General features: G+C 42.4%; 1 protein-coding gene across 2 annotated transcripts in view; it reads left to right on the top strand.

The window, feature by feature from the left end:
• Positions 1–17,267, top strand: part of strn3 (striatin, calmodulin binding protein 3) — a 36,049-nt gene that overhangs the window by 11,885 nt on the left and 6,897 nt on the right. The window contains exons 2-16 of one of the 2 annotated variants that reach the window (XR_004019025.1): positions 1,034–1,137; positions 3,194–3,267; positions 3,700–3,778; positions 4,010–4,168; positions 4,960–5,098; positions 5,243–5,378; positions 5,604–5,743; positions 5,840–6,018; positions 6,788–6,835; positions 7,679–7,800; positions 8,395–8,562; positions 8,635–8,775; positions 8,869–8,976; positions 9,192–9,278; positions 11,817–15,827. Coding sequence is in view for 1 of the 2 variants with exons in the window: in XM_030718273.1 (XP_030574133.1) it covers positions 1,034–1,137; positions 3,194–3,267; positions 3,700–3,778; positions 4,010–4,168; positions 4,960–5,098; positions 5,243–5,378; positions 5,604–5,743; positions 5,840–6,018; positions 6,788–6,835; positions 7,679–7,800; positions 8,395–8,562; positions 8,635–8,775; positions 8,869–8,976; positions 9,192–9,278; positions 11,817–11,986 (1,854 nt within the window). In the remaining variant the exon portion in view is untranslated. Of the gene's footprint in view, positions 1–1,033; positions 1,138–3,193; positions 3,268–3,699; positions 3,779–4,009; positions 4,169–4,959; positions 5,099–5,242; positions 5,379–5,603; positions 5,744–5,839; positions 6,019–6,787; positions 6,836–7,678; positions 7,801–8,394; positions 8,563–8,634; positions 8,776–8,868; positions 8,977–9,191; positions 9,279–11,816; positions 16,580–17,267 lie in introns of those variants that run through there. The other variant, XM_030718273.1, reaches the window with a different exon arrangement.

Here is a 17,267-nt window from a genome sequence, read left to right as displayed (position 1 = left end):
ATGCATTTACATTCCTTAGTGCACAAAAGTGAGACAAGCCCGAGCATGTCTGAGAGCAAGAACTCCCTGTCAGCATCCAATGACTATTTAGTACCCAAAAATGGAGCTACTTAAACAACCTCCAACAACGCATAATACTTTACAAAATATGCAAGTAAATAACTTTTTACCATTTAGAATAAGCTTGTAAAGCTTGTCTTTTTTGTGTGGTCTCATAGTTTTTACTGTGTATAAAATGTAATCAATGATGGAATGAAGTTTAATGTTTCCTGCCCTGATTTTCTGATTACTTCCAACTTTACAGTAAATGCATGAGTGTTCATCAGTGTTCTAGCATTTATACATCAGTAACAACCTGTTCATTCTGTGGGTGTGTGCATGTGTTCGTTCACAGCTCATACGGTCTCTCACACACTCATTCTGGTATGTCAGAGGGATCTTGGGGGTTGCCGTGGAGCTGTGGCTGTCAGTCACAGAGCCGGCCAATCACTGCAGGGCTGAATTAGTGTGGTTAGTTATGTAGTTCTCCCCTGACCACTCTCTCCCTCGCAGTCTGTCTCTCTCTCTCTCAAGCCGGGGGAGGACCTCTGAGTTTCCTGTCGTCATTTCATGTCATGATGGGCCCGCTGGCAGAGAACACTGTGTATATAAATGGCTCTTGGGACCTATTAGTGTTGGGTTTCAAGAGCAGCTGCTGGACTGATTGACAGACAGGTGCGGTCAGTCAGTTAAGAAGCAGTGATGCCTAATAGGTGAGAGGGCTTCACTGGTCAGAAAAGGTCCAGACTCTAGTGATTCTAATTGATCATCTTCTTTCTATCTTGTCTTTGAGTTCCCACACATGCTGAGTGGGCACATTCTAATGTCCAGGTTCATGGCCAGAATATGAATCATCATTGAAATTCCCTTAAAGAGGAAGTGTTTAATACTTCCTGGCATGTGTTGTCTTGTGACTGAAGGGTTTTAAAGATGTGAAATGAATCATAACACTGTGACCTGAACTCATTAATGCTTTGTTTGTATGTTTCTCCAGGCGAGGATAGCATTCCTGCAGGGAGAGAGGAAGGGCCAGGAAAACCTGAAGCACGACCTGGTTAGAAGAATAAAAATGTTAGAATACGCGTTAAAGCAGGAAAGGTAAGATGCTGATTCTTTCTAATACTGTAAGGACTTTACCTTACAATATAAAGCACCTTGAGGCGACTGCTGTTCTGGTGCTAATTGAATTGAATTGGTGGTGATCTGTAGGGGGTCATAACTCGACTTTACAGTAAACTCTATATATAAAATAAATTTATATGAGTGCTGATCAGTTTTTAAATCATAGGTCAGATCTTTGATTTCCTCACTTTCAGGCATACAGACACCTTTCACCTCAGTTTGCAGGTCTGCAGAAAGCCATTGTCATGCTTAGAATAACGTGTCAGGGTTTTGTTGTCATGGATGTGAAACGCAGCTCGTCTGTGGTTGTTGTGTGTTCTCAGGGGTTGCCGCTTACTTATTTCCAAAGCGGCTCCTTCAAAATATAGAAATTTGGCACAAAGAACTTAATATTCCAAATAATGTCTTAATAGACATGATTTCATTTGCTTGAGTACAAAAGTTGATTAGTTTTTTTATAGTTCTGCTTCACACTGCTTTAAATTTGTTCTGCATCACTCTTGGGTCATTTTTGTATACCAGTGATGTAATAGATTATGTGTATACTTCAGATTCTTTATTAATTTCACATCCGCTGTAGAGCTGTTGACAAAGTGAAAAGAGCCAGTCAGCGTGGGACAAACACAGGTTTTAACCGTCCAAAATAGAGATTTTTTCAAAGTAATGATGGATTTAATTGAACATAAATTTCCCAGTGGGGTGGAACTAGTAGATTTATGTGGGGTGTGCAGTGGTTAGCACTATTGCCTCGCAGCAAGAAAATCAATTCATTCATTCACTTCTGCTTATCCTGTTTAGGGTCGCAGGGGGAGCTGAGGCCTATCCCAGCTGTCATAGGGCGAGAGGCAGGGTACACCCTGTACAGGTCGCCAGCCTGTCGCAGGGCCAACACATAGAGACAGACAACCATCCACGCTCACATTCACACCTATGGGCAATTTAGAGTGACCAATTAACCTAACCCCAGTAATTACATGTCTTTGGACTGTGGGAGGAAACCGGAGTACCCGGAGAAAACCCACACAGACACAGGGGAGAACATGCAAACTCCACACAGAGGCCCGGGCCAAAGTGGACTCGAACCCAGGCCTTCAAGATGGCATTCTAACTGTGAGGCAGCAGTGCTAACCACCGTGCTGCCCAGATCCCAAAATCCCAGATTCAATTTCACTAGCTAGCTGGGGCTTTTCTGTGTGGAGTTTGCATGTGTGCCCCGTGTCTGCGTGGGTTCTCCGTGGGCACTCTGGCTTCCTCTGAGTCCAAAGACCTGCATGTTAGGTTATGGTGATTCTAGATTGGCCATAGGTGTGAATGTGAGCGTGAGCGAGTTTCTGTCTCTTTGTGTTAGCCCTGTTCAACTAAATTCAACTAAAATCACATCTGAGTTTGTAATGAATCTTTTGACAGAGTAGTGATGCAGAGAAATCAAGTTTTACTTGACGGTGGCTTGATCATTGTTTTGTACTGAAACAGAAACACGTGAGCGTCACCATCGTACGTTTCAGTTTAAATGTTACAATATGAACAGTTTGACATTTTGTTACATTTTAATGACATTTTGTGACATTTGAAGTGATTCTGATTTTTCTGATCTATAATTCTAATTACAGAGTTGGGCATTTTAATAACACAATCAATTCAGAAATGTTTAGTACATTTTATTAAATACATATTTAATAAAATGTTTTTTTTTTCTCCCCTGACATGGCAGGCACACCACCCTGATGCTACATGTGTCTAAATGTGTAGATAACACTGGCAAATACATTTTCTTTAGTTTATTGTTGGTGTTGAGAAGTTGAGGTTGTTTCCCCTTTCCTGCTCTCAGAGGCAGGCTCTAATCCCTGAATGTGACTATTAGAATTCACATGATGAACAAGAAAAATTTCGAGGACCTCAGGCTTTGTTCACTGTGCTGGGGTGATGCTGTGATGTGAAAAATGGTCACAATGCATTTAAAAAAATATAGTTTTAATTTTGATGTTTAACCATGTAAATCAGAGGATTAGTTTCTCTTTTGTTTCATTTTCAGAGCAAAATACCATAAGTTAAAATATGGAACAGAGTTAAACCAAGGAGAAATAAAGATGCCAAGTTTTGAATCAGGTACGTGACGTATAAAGAAATATGTTTATTCCCCACTTACTCGCCTCCTCTTTAATCCACTCATCTCTTTTTGGCTTCATATCCAGTGTGGCCTTTTTAGACTGGATCAAAAATGGTTTGTGCAGTCCGATTAGGAAGAGCATGGTTGTCTGTTTTGTTACATTTCATGAATACTTTTATTGCATTTTTTTATTTCGCTTTAATACTATTTTTTAAATTAATTTGACTTATTATTTTCCCAACTTCCTCAGCAGTATCTGACTATAGATCCGAGCTGTCTCTTGGACTTGTAGTTATTTACAGCTTTAAGTGCAATTGATGGAAGTCTAAAAGAAGAGGCTGAAGATTTTCTGTAAATGGATTATTGCCATCTCTGTGTTGCATCCAGCAGGTAGCGCGATATAAACCAGTATTTCTGTGTCTGTCCTTTAGACACCAAAGACTCAGAGGTCTCTGCTGTTCATGCCAACAGTCAGCTCACCTGGAAACAAGGACGACAGCTTCTCAGACAGTAAGAGCACAACATTTGAACACTTATGTTTGGAATGGAAACCAAATGCTGAAATGATTAAAAAAAAAAGAAGTATTTATGATTTTTAAAGCTAACTCAGTAGAATAACATAACTCAAGTAGATAGAAAGAAATGGCAAATAAAATTCATTTTAGCCTTTCAGCAAGCTACGTCATTTTTGAGCAGTTGAGAACCCGATTATGTCTAGTTTACAGTGTGTGTGGTGTTCAGGTACCTACAGGAAGTCGGATATACAGACACCATCCTCGACGTTCGTACTCAGAGGGTTCGCTCTCTGCTTGGCCTGTCGAGTTCTGAGCAGAATGGATCTGTGGAGAACAAGAACCTGCAGCACCTGATCAATGGGACAGAGCGCCGCAAGGACAAGAGGTGCGCGTGCACATATACACACACACTTCTGAAACTCTGACAGCCAATCAAGATAACACTATGAGCTAATAACGTTCACATGCAGTGCCGGCCAGTAGTTTAGTTATTTCAGCTTTTAGCAAAGCTGCTATAGCAGCAAAAAACACAAAACAGCGAAACAAACAAACTGCTTGTTCACATGCTAGTCTCACACTTATGCCGCGCTTCCACTAGTACCTACTCAGCATGACTCGACTCCGCACAGTTTATAGGGTTTTTCCATTAGGTCCTGGTACCAGTTACCAGGTACTTATTTAGTAACAACTCAGCCGGGGTTTTAAGCGATACAAAGTTGAAAATGTGACATCGAAGAACAGCATGCCGCTGATTGGCCAGGGACTGTAACACTAGCTGAGTCATGAGAGCGATACCATCACCAGAATCAAAGGCGCCATTTTTGAAACCCCTACAGCGTCAAACCAACACTGTGGTGCAACGACAAGGTGCAGACGTTTCTGTCCTTGGTGGCAGACGAGAAATAAAAAGGTGTATCAGGAGGTCTCCGAGCTAATAACCGCATTTGAGTCACATACAGATTATGTCAAGTGACTTCTGCCTGTGTTGCTTTATTGACTCCACCTACACCCGAGTCACACTGAGTAGGTACTAGTGGATACACGGCAATAGATTGTATTCTGTCGTATGTGTGGCACAGAGCCACTGGAGGTGGGGCAAGGACACCCCAGGAAAGAATATGGATATAAAGTAACTTAAATGACTTCAAGTGTCACTACATGTGTGTTTATGTCCAGGAGTCCAGGTGATGTTCTGGAGACTTTTAACTTTCTGGAAAACACAGAGGACAGTGATGAAGACGAGGATGATGAAGGCGACCTGATGGATGACATCAGCACTGACAAGCATCACCGAGCCAAGAAACATAAGACCAAGGTACACAAAAAGCAGACGGCCCCTTTTAAATCACCACTCTGGATGTCTTCTCCTATACCTTCTCTTCTTCCTCCGTCCTTCTGCACTTTTTCCTTGGTTCTTGACTTGTGTTTTTTTTTCTTCCTTCCTCTCATGTTCTTTTAGGTGGGAAACGAGGGCTTGGCATCAGAAGATGATGCTGACACGGAGGAGGCTCTGAAGGAGTTTGACTTCTTAGTGACGGCCGAGGATGGAGAGGGGGCGGGTGAGGCTCGGAGCTCCGGAGACGGGACAGAGTGGGGTGAGAGATGTACACGAGTCCCACTGATTGTAAAGATCTAAACGCCGTCCCCCTCTCCCTGAATATTATCCATCTTAAATAAATAAATTGAATTCTTGATTAGCGTGATGATTATTTTCCCACTGAATTAATTCTGTGGCTATGAAGTCATTATGACAACAGTTGCTGAATATAATCTTGTAATTAAGAGGTACAGTGTGTTTATTAAAGACTCTCACTCTGCAGCGGAGCCATTGCCATTTCCTACTGGTGGGGGGAAATCCTTCTTACTGGGAGGGCCAGACGACGTGTTGGAAAGCGTGCTGGGATTGGGCGACCTCGCTGACCTCACAGTCACCAATGATGAAACAGACTATGGCTATGATGTGAGGGAGAAAAAAACCTTCAGCTGCACTTGAAAACATAAACGTTCTTTAGAAAATACATCATCACCATCATCATCATCATCTGCTTTTTCTCAGATGCCGTCCAACAAGGAGTCTTCATTCAGGAAGACATGGAACTCCAAGTACACGCTACGGAGCCACTTCGATGGCGTCCGAGCACTGGCCTTCCACCCCGTTGAGCCCTGCCTGGTCACCGTGTCTGAGGATCACACCCTTAAACTGTGGAACCTCACCAAGACCGTCCCTGCCAAAAAGTAGAGTAAAACCAGACACATAAACCTCGAAGCAGACTACCAGAATAATAAAGAGACGCTGGTATAAATTACAGCAAAGTTTATGTAAAATAAGCCATTGCCTTTAAATACACAGTCAGCACCTGACGGCCTTGGTCGTCCTTCCTTTGCTGGGGTCATCCTCTCTAGTTAGAGCATGTTTGTGCTTGTTTCTCTTAGCTGAGCCTTCTTGCCATGACAGGGATTACTACAGTAGTTAAATACTGTAAGTCTATTTACTGTATACCAACACCACGTTCACACATCATAAATTATGGTCTTTTGTTGAAGGAAGAATTTTGATTAACTTAGTGCAAGGCTTGCATCCCAACTGGAAGCCATTTGCAGATGAAGGCCTTATACAGCTGATTAACACACATCAGCTGCTGAGAGGAATGCTAAATTTAGCTGGTGGAGAAAAGAAAGCTCAGCACAGACCGTATTTCCTCATCATCTAGAAAAGCCTTTGTTCGCTCTGCTTCAAAGGAAAATCCTCTCCTTACAAACCTGACAGGTCTTTTAGTATTAGCATCTCATTTTCTCCTCATCGCAGCATTTCCATTGCGGTATTCTGTTAAAAAAACAAAAAAAAAAACCACACCCCTCAGGACTTACCACCCTACAGTGCCTCATATCAGTGTCCAGGAGAAACAGTCACCCGCTGCTGCCTGTAACACAGTTGATGAAAATCTGTTTGACGATGATCACGACTCAGAAACAATCTGCATATTTGTTTCACTCTTTTTTTCAGAAGTGCCTCTTTCGACGTGGAACCGATCTACACATTCAGAGCCCATGTGTATGTATCTAAACACACACACTTTATGCAGTGTTCCTCTTTGTTTGATGGTTGAGATTCTGTTACATTTTGTCTCCTTTCAAATCATCAAATGTGTTCATCTTTTAAGTAACTATAGTTAAAACATGTAAAAAAGTGCGCTCAGACCTGTGGTGGACTGCTGTTGGAGCAGCTGATTAATACTGATGTTGATGCCCTGGAACTACAGAGAATGAGCTCAGCAGCAAGAATTAATATAGTGTAGGAAAAATGTTAGTAAAATACCAGAAAATATTTTTAAAAATCTGTAAAATTTGATATCAGAATGTCTGAAAAACAAGAAATTATTGTCCAGTTCATAGTACTAAAATTTATTAAAATGTTGGCATGAGATACAAAAAAAACCCACAAGGAAAATGGTAATAAAATATCTGAAAAGTTAGATGTTTCATAAAATATTCATTTAAAAAAATTGAAAAAAGAAATTGTTAAAATATCAGAAAATACAAAAATTCAGATATTAACAGTTTGAAAAATATTAAATGTCTAAAATGTTATAGTACATTATAAAGAACCTTCACTACTCATGTACCAGCTTGCCAGATTTTGATCTGCTGCATCAATCTTTATTGGATTGATGTTGCTGACAATTTGTCCACCAGAGAAGAGTCTGAGCTCCAGACTCACTCTCACTGTTTGACTGTTCAACCAGAGATCTCATTAACCAGCAGGATTAAACGAGACTGTTAAGGTTACCTGTGTGCACGTGATTTCATCTATAACTGTTTATATTGTTTACTGGGTGCTTGTAGTGTTTTTGCCCCAGTAAATGTTCTTGCACTGATGCTTCTTTTCTCTCTTCAGTGGACCAGTGTTGTCACTGGCAATGACCTCCAGTGGTGAACAGTGTTTCAGCGGCGGTCTCGACTCAACTATCCAGTGGTGGAACATCCCCAGCTCCAATGTTGACCCCTATGACACTTATGGTACACACTATTCCTAATGTATCTGAGGATTTTCTTTGTGTGTCCCTAATGTTGACCTACACCTCCCTCCAACTAAAGCCCTCTGGGGGGGGGGGTAAGTCTGCACAAGAGGGTGCAGGCAGGGGGGAGTAGGTGGAGATGAGTGTCAGGGGTGATTTGTGACAGGAGGATAGAAGCATGAGTCAAAGGGAAATGTTTACAAGATGGTAGTGAGACCTGCTGTTTGGAGATGGTGGTACTAACACAAAGACAGGAGGAGGAGTTGGAGGTGGCAGAGTTGAAGACAGCTCAGGTTGGGGGGGGTCTTTACAAGCTTTTCGGCTCTTCTCCCTTTAAGGCCACTTTCCTTGTCTTTACTTTTTGAAGGAAAACCTTCATTTAAAAAATGTCCTCACTTTGTAAATATCTCCTTTTAAAAAATTTGGGAACTTTTTTGTTTTGTTTTTTTTTAAATAAGCAAAACCTTACAAAAACATCCACACTCTTTAAAATGTCTTCCCTTTATTAAAGGATCCTTTCTAAATTTAGACTATGTCAGAAGGATGAAACTAAAACACAAGATCCCTCCCGTCTTTTACCTCTTATTCCAATCAGATCCCAGCGTCCTGGCAGGTTCTTGGGTAGGACACACGGATGCTGTGTGGGGATTGGCGTACAGTGGCATCAAGAACCGCCTCCTGTCCTGTTCGGCCGATGGAACCGTGAAGCTGTGGAACCCAACAGAGAAAAACCCCTGCATCAGCACTTTCAACACAAACCACGGTGAGAAGAAGGACAGAGCGCTCTCTACAGGAGACAGTTTTAACAGACTCATTAACACGTGTGTCTCTACAGAGCACGGGATCCCCACATCGGTGGACTTCAACGGTTGTGACCCCGCCCACATGGTGGCATCCTTTAATGACGGAGACGTGGTGGTGTATGACCTGGAAACTTCCCAGCAAGCACTGGTGCTGAAAGGACAGGGAGATGGCAGTAAGAGCGGAAACACACATGAACAAATGTGATGTGTGTGATGGGTTTTTGAGGACAGGAAACAGTGTTGTCTTCTTCTCTCCCCTTCCTCAGCACTGCCGGGGTCAAATCATATCAATAAGGTGGTGAGTCATCCCACGCTGCCGGTCACCATCACTGCTCATGAAGACCGACACATCAAATTCTATGATAACAAGTCAGGTCAGTCTGCAGCTGCTCACCAGCTGTGCCCATCATCTTCACAGATTTCAGTGTCTACTTCACTGACACTCTGAACTTTGTCCAGTTCTGTTAGTGTAGTGTCTGTGTGCACATTTGAATTGTTTTGATTTTAGAAGGATGAATCCTTAAGGCTTCTGGAAGTGCTTAGGTGTATCTCATACATATCTTATGTGTATCTTGTATCCTGTGTGCAGGTAAAGTGATCCATGCTATGGTGGCTCACCTGGATGCTGTGACCAGCCTGGCTGTGGATCCCAACGGCATCTACCTGATGTCTGGCAGTAAGTATCTTAAAAAGTCTTCGTGAAGCTCAGGATAGAGCACTGAATTTAGATGGCTTTACTTTATATGATGACAAAGCTGCTACCAGGGACAAACACACGCTGCATCATCAACTTACTGCTCGGCTGTTGGCTGTAAATGTAGAAAGCAAGAGTTACACGTCTTTGCTTTGTACCATAATGTGACTGACTGTTCCTTTTCAGTAGATGAGCTTGTACAGCGCACACAGAATGGGTTAACGTGTCTTCAGCTAGGACACCTGTCTGAAGCCACCTCTATTTATGCCTTTATGGCATATGACCTGCGATGATTTGTGAGGCCCCAGCTGCACTCCATCACAGTCATTCCTCAGTTCTTAGTGAGGTGAAGAGCATAAGACTAGCCAGGTTAGCCTGCTAGTTAGTTCTGTTGCCTTCTGCCTTGAAGTTGGTTAAACTGCATCTGTTGGTTATAGCCACCACTCAGTTGGGAATTTTCCGTGCACGGAGAGAGCTTGTGCATTGTGTCACCAGCTCTGGCACTCAATCCTCAGATGTCAGGTCACGTTTGTGGAGAAACTGCTGGGAGGTACTATGCTCACAGGGCATGACCCTCTCCTCCCCAAGTCTTTGGACCCAGTTTCAGAGGATGAACGGGAGAGACTCTTGTCAGCTGGGTCAGCCACCGCCGCTGTGCCGACCAGCCAAGACGATACATCTCTCTTCTCTGTTTCACTGTACAGCAAAGAGGCTGCAGGCGGAGGGAGCCTCTCTGTTCTGTTTCTGTTCAGGTGATGCACTTTCCTAACAGTCTCCCAAGCAAACCCCAGTGTTTGCCATTGTGCCCCATATAAATAAGTGTACATGCTCTCATGTTACACAAAATGAAGAATGCATGTTCTCAGATAGCTGCAAATCTTTAGTCTACAGGTCAAACAGACCAGGTCAGGAACGCCAGAGGCTGATACCCCCTCACCTACAGTGCTGCAGGTTAAGCTGACGGGCTTCTCATCTTGCTTGCACACACTCTTCATGAGTGGTGAGAACTGTGGCTGCAGGTTACTTGTTGTAGTTCTGGGCCACCTTGTTTCTTCTCAGTAGTAAACACTGTTATTCAGAGACTTTGACCGATGTGTTAAGGCAACGTTAACTTCCCTTCAAGAGAGGAGCAGACACATCTTAGCCTTTTTGGACAATTTGGCTTTGACGCAGGTTTCACTGGTTCTGTCAAACATTCAAGCACTGGGTTTCACTGTGAACCGTCCAGAAGCTGGCTAACCACGAGTCAGCAGGTCTCTTTTCTTGCGCTGGAAATATGCTAAATTTCCAGAGCACAGAGTAGCTGCACTCAATTTCACTTGGGTGCAAAAGCATTTCCAAACAATTTTTCAGTTATTAAGCATGATGGCTTCCATGATTGCTGTAGTGCTACTCAGGCTGTTAAAGCTTTAATTTTACTCTGTTACCCGGACAGCAGGAGACACAATGACTGATTGGTCATTCTTGGGTTACTTGTTTACACTCTGGCCCTCTGCTTAGATCAGCTGGTTGTTGTTTTGCCAACAGGGAAGTTGCAGGGTGCCCTCTGGTGGACAGACTATGCAGTGTCAACACTCTTCACATCGAACAGCCTTTCTTTTATCTCTTCCTTACTCGTTTTCATTTATCATCAGAAGAATGAAAATTATTTGACAGCACTAATATATCAGCGAATAGCAAATATCGGCTATATCAGCCTTCAGAAAGTCATTCAAGGCCTTAAAGACGAGAGCATTTCAGCGCTGGGCTTCTAACCAAAAGGTTAGAAGGTTGGAGGCTCTGTCAGTGCAGGGGTGAGAGGGGTCTGGACCACAGTGCACTTAAAAATTTATACCAATATTGTCACGGACAATATATATAGCACAGCCTTAAAACAGTGCCTCAGTTCATTGATCTTTGTTGGCATTTGTTTATGTACAGCTCTCTTAGGGCCATTGCAACACTTTGATTCCTTTTTTAGCCACTGTTGTAGATTTGCTGGTGTGTTTGGGATTAATGTCCTGTTGCTACTTCCAAGGTCCATGGAGCAATAGTCCAAAGAGGTTGAAGGTCGCAGGCCGAGTAATGAAGTTGTTCAGAGCACAAGTTTTGCTTCAACCTCTTTAACCACTTCCAAACAAGCCATACTTGTTCAGTCTTATTATAATTGCACCGTCATGAACTTTTAATACATAAGACGGTTTTCGGTTGGTCCGGGTTTCAGCTGAGCTAGGACTGGCTGATGTTCCAGAGGAAAGGCAGCTCAGGGTCCATTTTGATCACAGAAACTAAGCACAGGTGCCTCCCAAACGCTTCTGCCTCCCTAATTCAAACAGTTCTGCTCATGTTGTCGCCGGGAGTTTTGACCAAAATGTGACAAATCTATCAGTGCATTCAAGATTTTAATATAACAATCATCAGTGTCTATCATTGTTCAGGTCACACGATGAGGAAATGAGTATTTACTTGTTTATTATGTGTCGTTAAATTTGCTTTCTAACAACACTGACATAATCTGTTACAAATGTTTCTCCTCCTCAGGTCACGACTGCTCTCTGCGTCTGTGGAACTTAGACAGTAAAACATGCGTTCAAGAAATCACAGCTCATCGGAAGAAGAGTGAGGAGGCCATCTACGACGTGGCCTTCCACCCCTCAAAGGCCTACATTGCCTCCGCTGGAGCCGATGCCCTTGCCAGGGTCTACGTATAGACAAGGAAGAGAAGTTTTGTTTTGTTTTTTTTGTTTTTAAAAAAAAAAAAAAGGAACCCGATGACCTCGGGGGTGAGGGACACCGACAGCGAGCGAGAGGGGCTAGTCTGTACACAGACAGGATTCAGGTTTGTTCAGATCTCTGAACACAGAATATATATTAATATGAAAGACTGGAGGTGACAGAATCTCCAAAGGACAACCGAACAAACGCTCATACACAAAGTTTTTAAGTTAAGAGGTGGAGTGGTGTGGTCTCCCTGCAGCTAATTGAAGAGACTAAAGGATGTTCAACAGCAGAAACGTGTAAACGGTCAACAGAGAGCAGCTCACCCGCAGCCCGTTGGTCCTGTGATGTTATCTGGCCCCTCAGAATCCTTAAGGTAGCTTCGACACTACACGCCCCTCCCCACTCATATTAACACTAGTGTGACCTCCTGATCCCAGTCAGGAGAGCTGGAGCAGAGGACAGACTTAAAGGAAAAATCCCCCCAAAATTAGAGCCGTTTAGTTCTTTGTTGTCTTTCTTCTTCTCTGTCGATGGAAGCAACGTCACATCCTGATGAGTTAACCCATTGTTCACTTGCAACTTACTGTTGTCACCTAGCAGTATGTTACGCAGTGGTAAAATGTAGCGCATTGCACAGTGGGATTGTAGCACCGTAGTGTACATGTTGCAGGGATGTATTTGCACCTTTCGCTCCTCCTGTTCCTGTCCCACTGGACTTACGAGATGATATCATGATTTTGGTGCAGTTCTGAGTGCTCCAAAACAACAACGCCGGGAACCGAGATGGTTACTGCATTACTGATGTTGTGCCTGCTGGGGCAGTTCCTGTGGTCTGAACACATACAAAGGAACTTTCAGTCCTTTCTTTTCTTGTAGTTGCAAAATGCAAAAAAGCATTTTAATTTCGACCTTCACATTGTGACCTGGATTAGGTTGTTGACCCAGTTATCAGAGGTCTAGAACGTTGGCTCCACGTGGAGTCGAAGATCGTTGAGCTAAACCCAGAAACTTTGCAAGTTTTGCAAAGTGCCAGTTGTAAAATGCTGATTAATGGCCGAAAACAAAACCCACAGACTAACTCCTCACATTAGCGCAGTTCCTCAGGTGGAAACGCAGATCCAGTGCGTGTTTTTTTTTTTTTTTTCTCCCTCTGTGTGTGGAGCTGTGCTTTCAGGGTGTTTTAGAGCAGGCTTGCTGTCCTGAACAGTTGTTTGGGTGCCCCGTGGTTTCTCCATCATTCTGTATCATAAAAGCTGCTCTGTTAGTCACAAGGTGTTGCCACAGCAGGTCCACATATTTGATTTTGGCCTTTTGTGTCTCCTCCCGGGATCAAACCAGGGATCTTTGGCTGGTTCGGTGAATCTGTAAAAATATCAAACAGCATTTTAAGTAGCCTCAGATGTATTATGACCAGTGGACTGATGACCTAAGTCCAGGATGATATTTGCTGATATTGAGAAAGACGTTGAAGCTTCAGTGGAATACTAAAACAAATGTAAATGGAGCCGTTTACTGACACTAACATCAGACGATACAGCTGGAAATGTCCAAGACTGGGTCATTATGATTAGCCTCCCAAGACCTGTCAAACATTCGAGCAGTCAAACTCAGGAGAGCATTTTAAAGCATTCTCTCATTGCACTGATCTGTTAAACAACTGTGCTTTGTACACTTTGCTTCTTCACTGAGTGTTAACACGGAGCATCTCTGTTCAGGTCTGTTTTAAGTATCACATTCTCCTGATCCAGGTTTCTGCACAGAAACACAAGCCGGGCTGTATCGGAGGCTATCGTGAATCTTTTAATGCTCGTACACTGGAAAGTAACTATTGAAGTTGATTTTTAGGCCTTTGGCTTGTTGAAAATGGTTTGTTGGTTGCAAAAACACCTGCGTGTTTTGTGTGTAATTTAATTGAGTTTTCATATCTGTATGAAAATCTGAGTTTGATGTGTGTTTTTAATTTGCGGTTCAGAAAATGTTATAAGAGGGAAACATACTGAGGAGAGAGCCTGAGAGTCAGTGGAACATAAAAGTGTTGGAATCACGTTTGAGGGGGATTTTTCCTTTAAACCTCCAGAAACATTCAGCTGGACTCAACATGAGAACATTTGATGCTTGAACTTGTTTTTAATCACTAAATCTGAACCGAAGCTTCAGGTTCAGGTTTTACAGGAGTAAAAAAGAAAAAGAAGAATTTAAAGGAAAATTAGAATTAGTTGTGGGTTTTGCTTCCAAATACTCCATGAGCAGCCAGAATGATTTAAATATCAGGTTTTTCTTTTTGTCTGTGCCAGTGTTGCAGCGAGAACGAAGGCTCGGTTAATCCTCTCCGACCTCAGCCTCCTGCCGGGCTGAGCAGAGCCCTACATTTTAAAGTGTAACAAGTGGAGGACTCAGACCTTTAGCATTACTGTAGTTACATATTTTTGTTTGTGTAAAGTAAATCTAGTTTTTATAGTCTTTTTAAAAGTTCTTTTAAATCAACATCTCATTATTGCCACCGAGGACGACTCCGGTTCCTGTTAAACTGTCCAGTTTTCACAGGAGCCGCCCATCACGTGACAAACCTCACCTCAGTCTGATCTGTCACAATGTCTGGCTTCAGTATTTGGATCCTGATTTCAAATAACGTAAAGTCGGAGCTGCTGCTGCCACCGAGGAAGAGGACGGAGCTGTAATGGCCATCCAGTTTAAAGCTTTAGACAAATGCTAAATATCAAACTTAAACACAGCACATGTTCCAGTGTGGGACAGCAGCTTATCACAGTGAGAATGTCAAAGGAGCTGGCTCCAGAGGGAGAGCATGTGAGTCCACAAACATCCTCTGAAGCACAAGATAAGAACTTGTTAATCCCGAGGGAAGTTCTTGTGCTTTCTATACACATTTTGGCACTAAAAACAGAATCTTACCTTAAAACTGTCGGTTTGAACCAGCGCTGGCATGAGACAAACCTGAGCTTACCTTTAAAAAACAATGTTGTTGTAAAACAATAAAATTTCCATATCAACCTACCATATACCAGTGCTGTATCAGGAAAAACTGACTGAAAGAAAAAGTTTACACATACAACAAAAGTGAAATTTGCATTTAAAGTGCGGATTAAAGAGCAGACCCATGAATGAGGCGAAGTGCCAAATCCTTGTTAAATAAATCTGTTCACTCATTTACGTTGGCAGCCAAAGACGTCAGTGTGATTGTCGAGTCAGTCCAGAGGCGATTAGAAATACAGCGGTCTCTTTAGCATGGAAAACCGCTGAAGGAAAATCCCTGTTGGGAAGGAGTCATTCACGTAACCTGGATCCAAATCCTTGAGGTCAGAGCTAAAACGTTTTAGCAATGCTAAATTTTACAAGAACTTATTGAGCTACAAATACACAACTTACTGAACTGTCAGCGGTGCCTTTTTCCTCATAATCAGTCTGTTCCAACATGGAACTTTTTCTTTTTTTTGTGCATCAAGCTTCATAAATGAACATGAAGATTTTGTATACACTGTGTCCACTTCTATATGAGCAGTTTTTACACATTATTATGATAGCTGTTCATTTTCTGTTGAGACTGAAGTAATAATTCTGTTCTTACATCATCTACAGATCATCATCATCATCATCATGAGGTGTTTCTAATGTTAGTTTTATTTTTTTCCTCCATTCAGACACGTTTTATACATTGACCCACTCAACTGATGTATTTGTATACGTGCGCACACACACAAACACACACACAGTGTCACTAAAAGTGGAACATTCTGAGATTTGTGAAGATCGCAAGGCAGTCGTAATATTTGTGTATAGGTGTATCTAATAAAGTGTGTGTGTGTGTGTGTGTGTGTTTTTAAAAAAAAACCTGAATTTAACTATTAATGAATAAAAATTGTCCAAAAATGCTCATGTGAAAACAAGTTTTGCCCTTAGAGAAGTCAAAGAAATGGTTACATGTAAAGTCCATAAAATGTTCTTATTAAATATTTTAACACAGGTCTGCATATCTTCCATTAACCTGCTCCAGTTAAACTGTGCTGGCAACTGGTCCCAGTCTAATAAACCAGCAAATATTTGGTTTTACAGGCTGGCTGAGGGTACCTGAATGCAGCATAGGCTCAGTGTGAGCGTAAACAGGTAAAGGTGCGGCTTTGTACGGTTCGGGCTGAGACTTCTGCTCCTCCTCCTCTTCCTTCATATCGCTTCACTTTTTGGAAAGCTGCTGTCTCACTGGCTGGCCCACGGGGGAAGTCTAATTTGTTGGCATGGTTTGTTACGATCCACAGTTTTATTTTTTATTTGAAGGTATTTGTAACACGAGGATCTCCTGACTGATCACAATTCTTCTTTTATTTTCACCAATGCTACAGTTTACTGTGTAACTTGTTTGTGTAATGCATGATTAATACAATAAAATATTTTTTTTAGTCTTCCAAAAAATGAAGAAAAAAAAAATTCTGTTTGCGAGATTTGATGAGTTTTGTGTTTTGTTTTTTATTTACAAACTATGAACAGCAGATTTTAAAGGCTGTACCACGTAGAATACAGCTGTTGAAATGTATATAAAATGTCTATAATAACTATTAAACTGTGTACCTGTACAAAAGCCGCTGCCCTGCTCTTCATTTTATAGCAAAACACTCGGTTTAGTTTATGGTGACTCTTGCCTGCTTGCTTTGGTGGACTGTTGGCCTCCACCCTTACAGTTTTCCGCAGGTGGAGGCAGTGACGGCCCTCTCGTGCTGTTTCTTATGCATCTTTCTGTATTTTATGATCATTGTGTTGAGTGTGAGTTAAATGCATCGAACAAAGATTTGGACAAGTGAAATGTCAGCAGAGCAACATGTGCTAGAGCTCAGACTCTCACTCAGTGCTGTAACCAGGGTTTGGAAATAAGTGAGGTTTTTCCTTAATGTTTCATATTTAAGGTGTAGCCCCTATGGTCCAATGAAAAGGCTTCACTTCTGAAGAGACTAGACCAGGGCTCTTCAACTCCAGGCCTCGAGAGCCCCTGTCCTGCAGGTTTTAGATGTGTCCCTGATCCAGCACACCTGAATCAAATGGCTGAATTACCTCCTCAGTATGCAGTCAAGTTCTCCAGAGTCCTGCTAATGACTTCTATATTTGACTCCTGTGTTGAAGCAGAGACACATCTAAAACCTGCAGGACAGGGGCTCTCGAGGCCTGGAGTTGAAGAGCCCTGGACTAGACTCTTGACTTGCAATATAATCAAAACCAGACCCTCCACCCACCCAGCTGGGCTCTCTCCAGCTCAGTAGAGACTGCAGA

The sequence above is a fragment of the Archocentrus centrarchus genome, chromosome 22 (assembly GCF_007364275.1).
Source record: "Archocentrus centrarchus isolate MPI-CPG fArcCen1 chromosome 22, fArcCen1, whole genome shotgun sequence".
Classification (NCBI taxonomy): domain Eukaryota; kingdom Metazoa; phylum Chordata; class Actinopteri; order Cichliformes; family Cichlidae; genus Archocentrus; species Archocentrus centrarchus.
The sequence above is the reverse complement of the archived record's forward strand: the minus strand, read 5'-3'. Positions and strand labels throughout refer to the sequence as shown.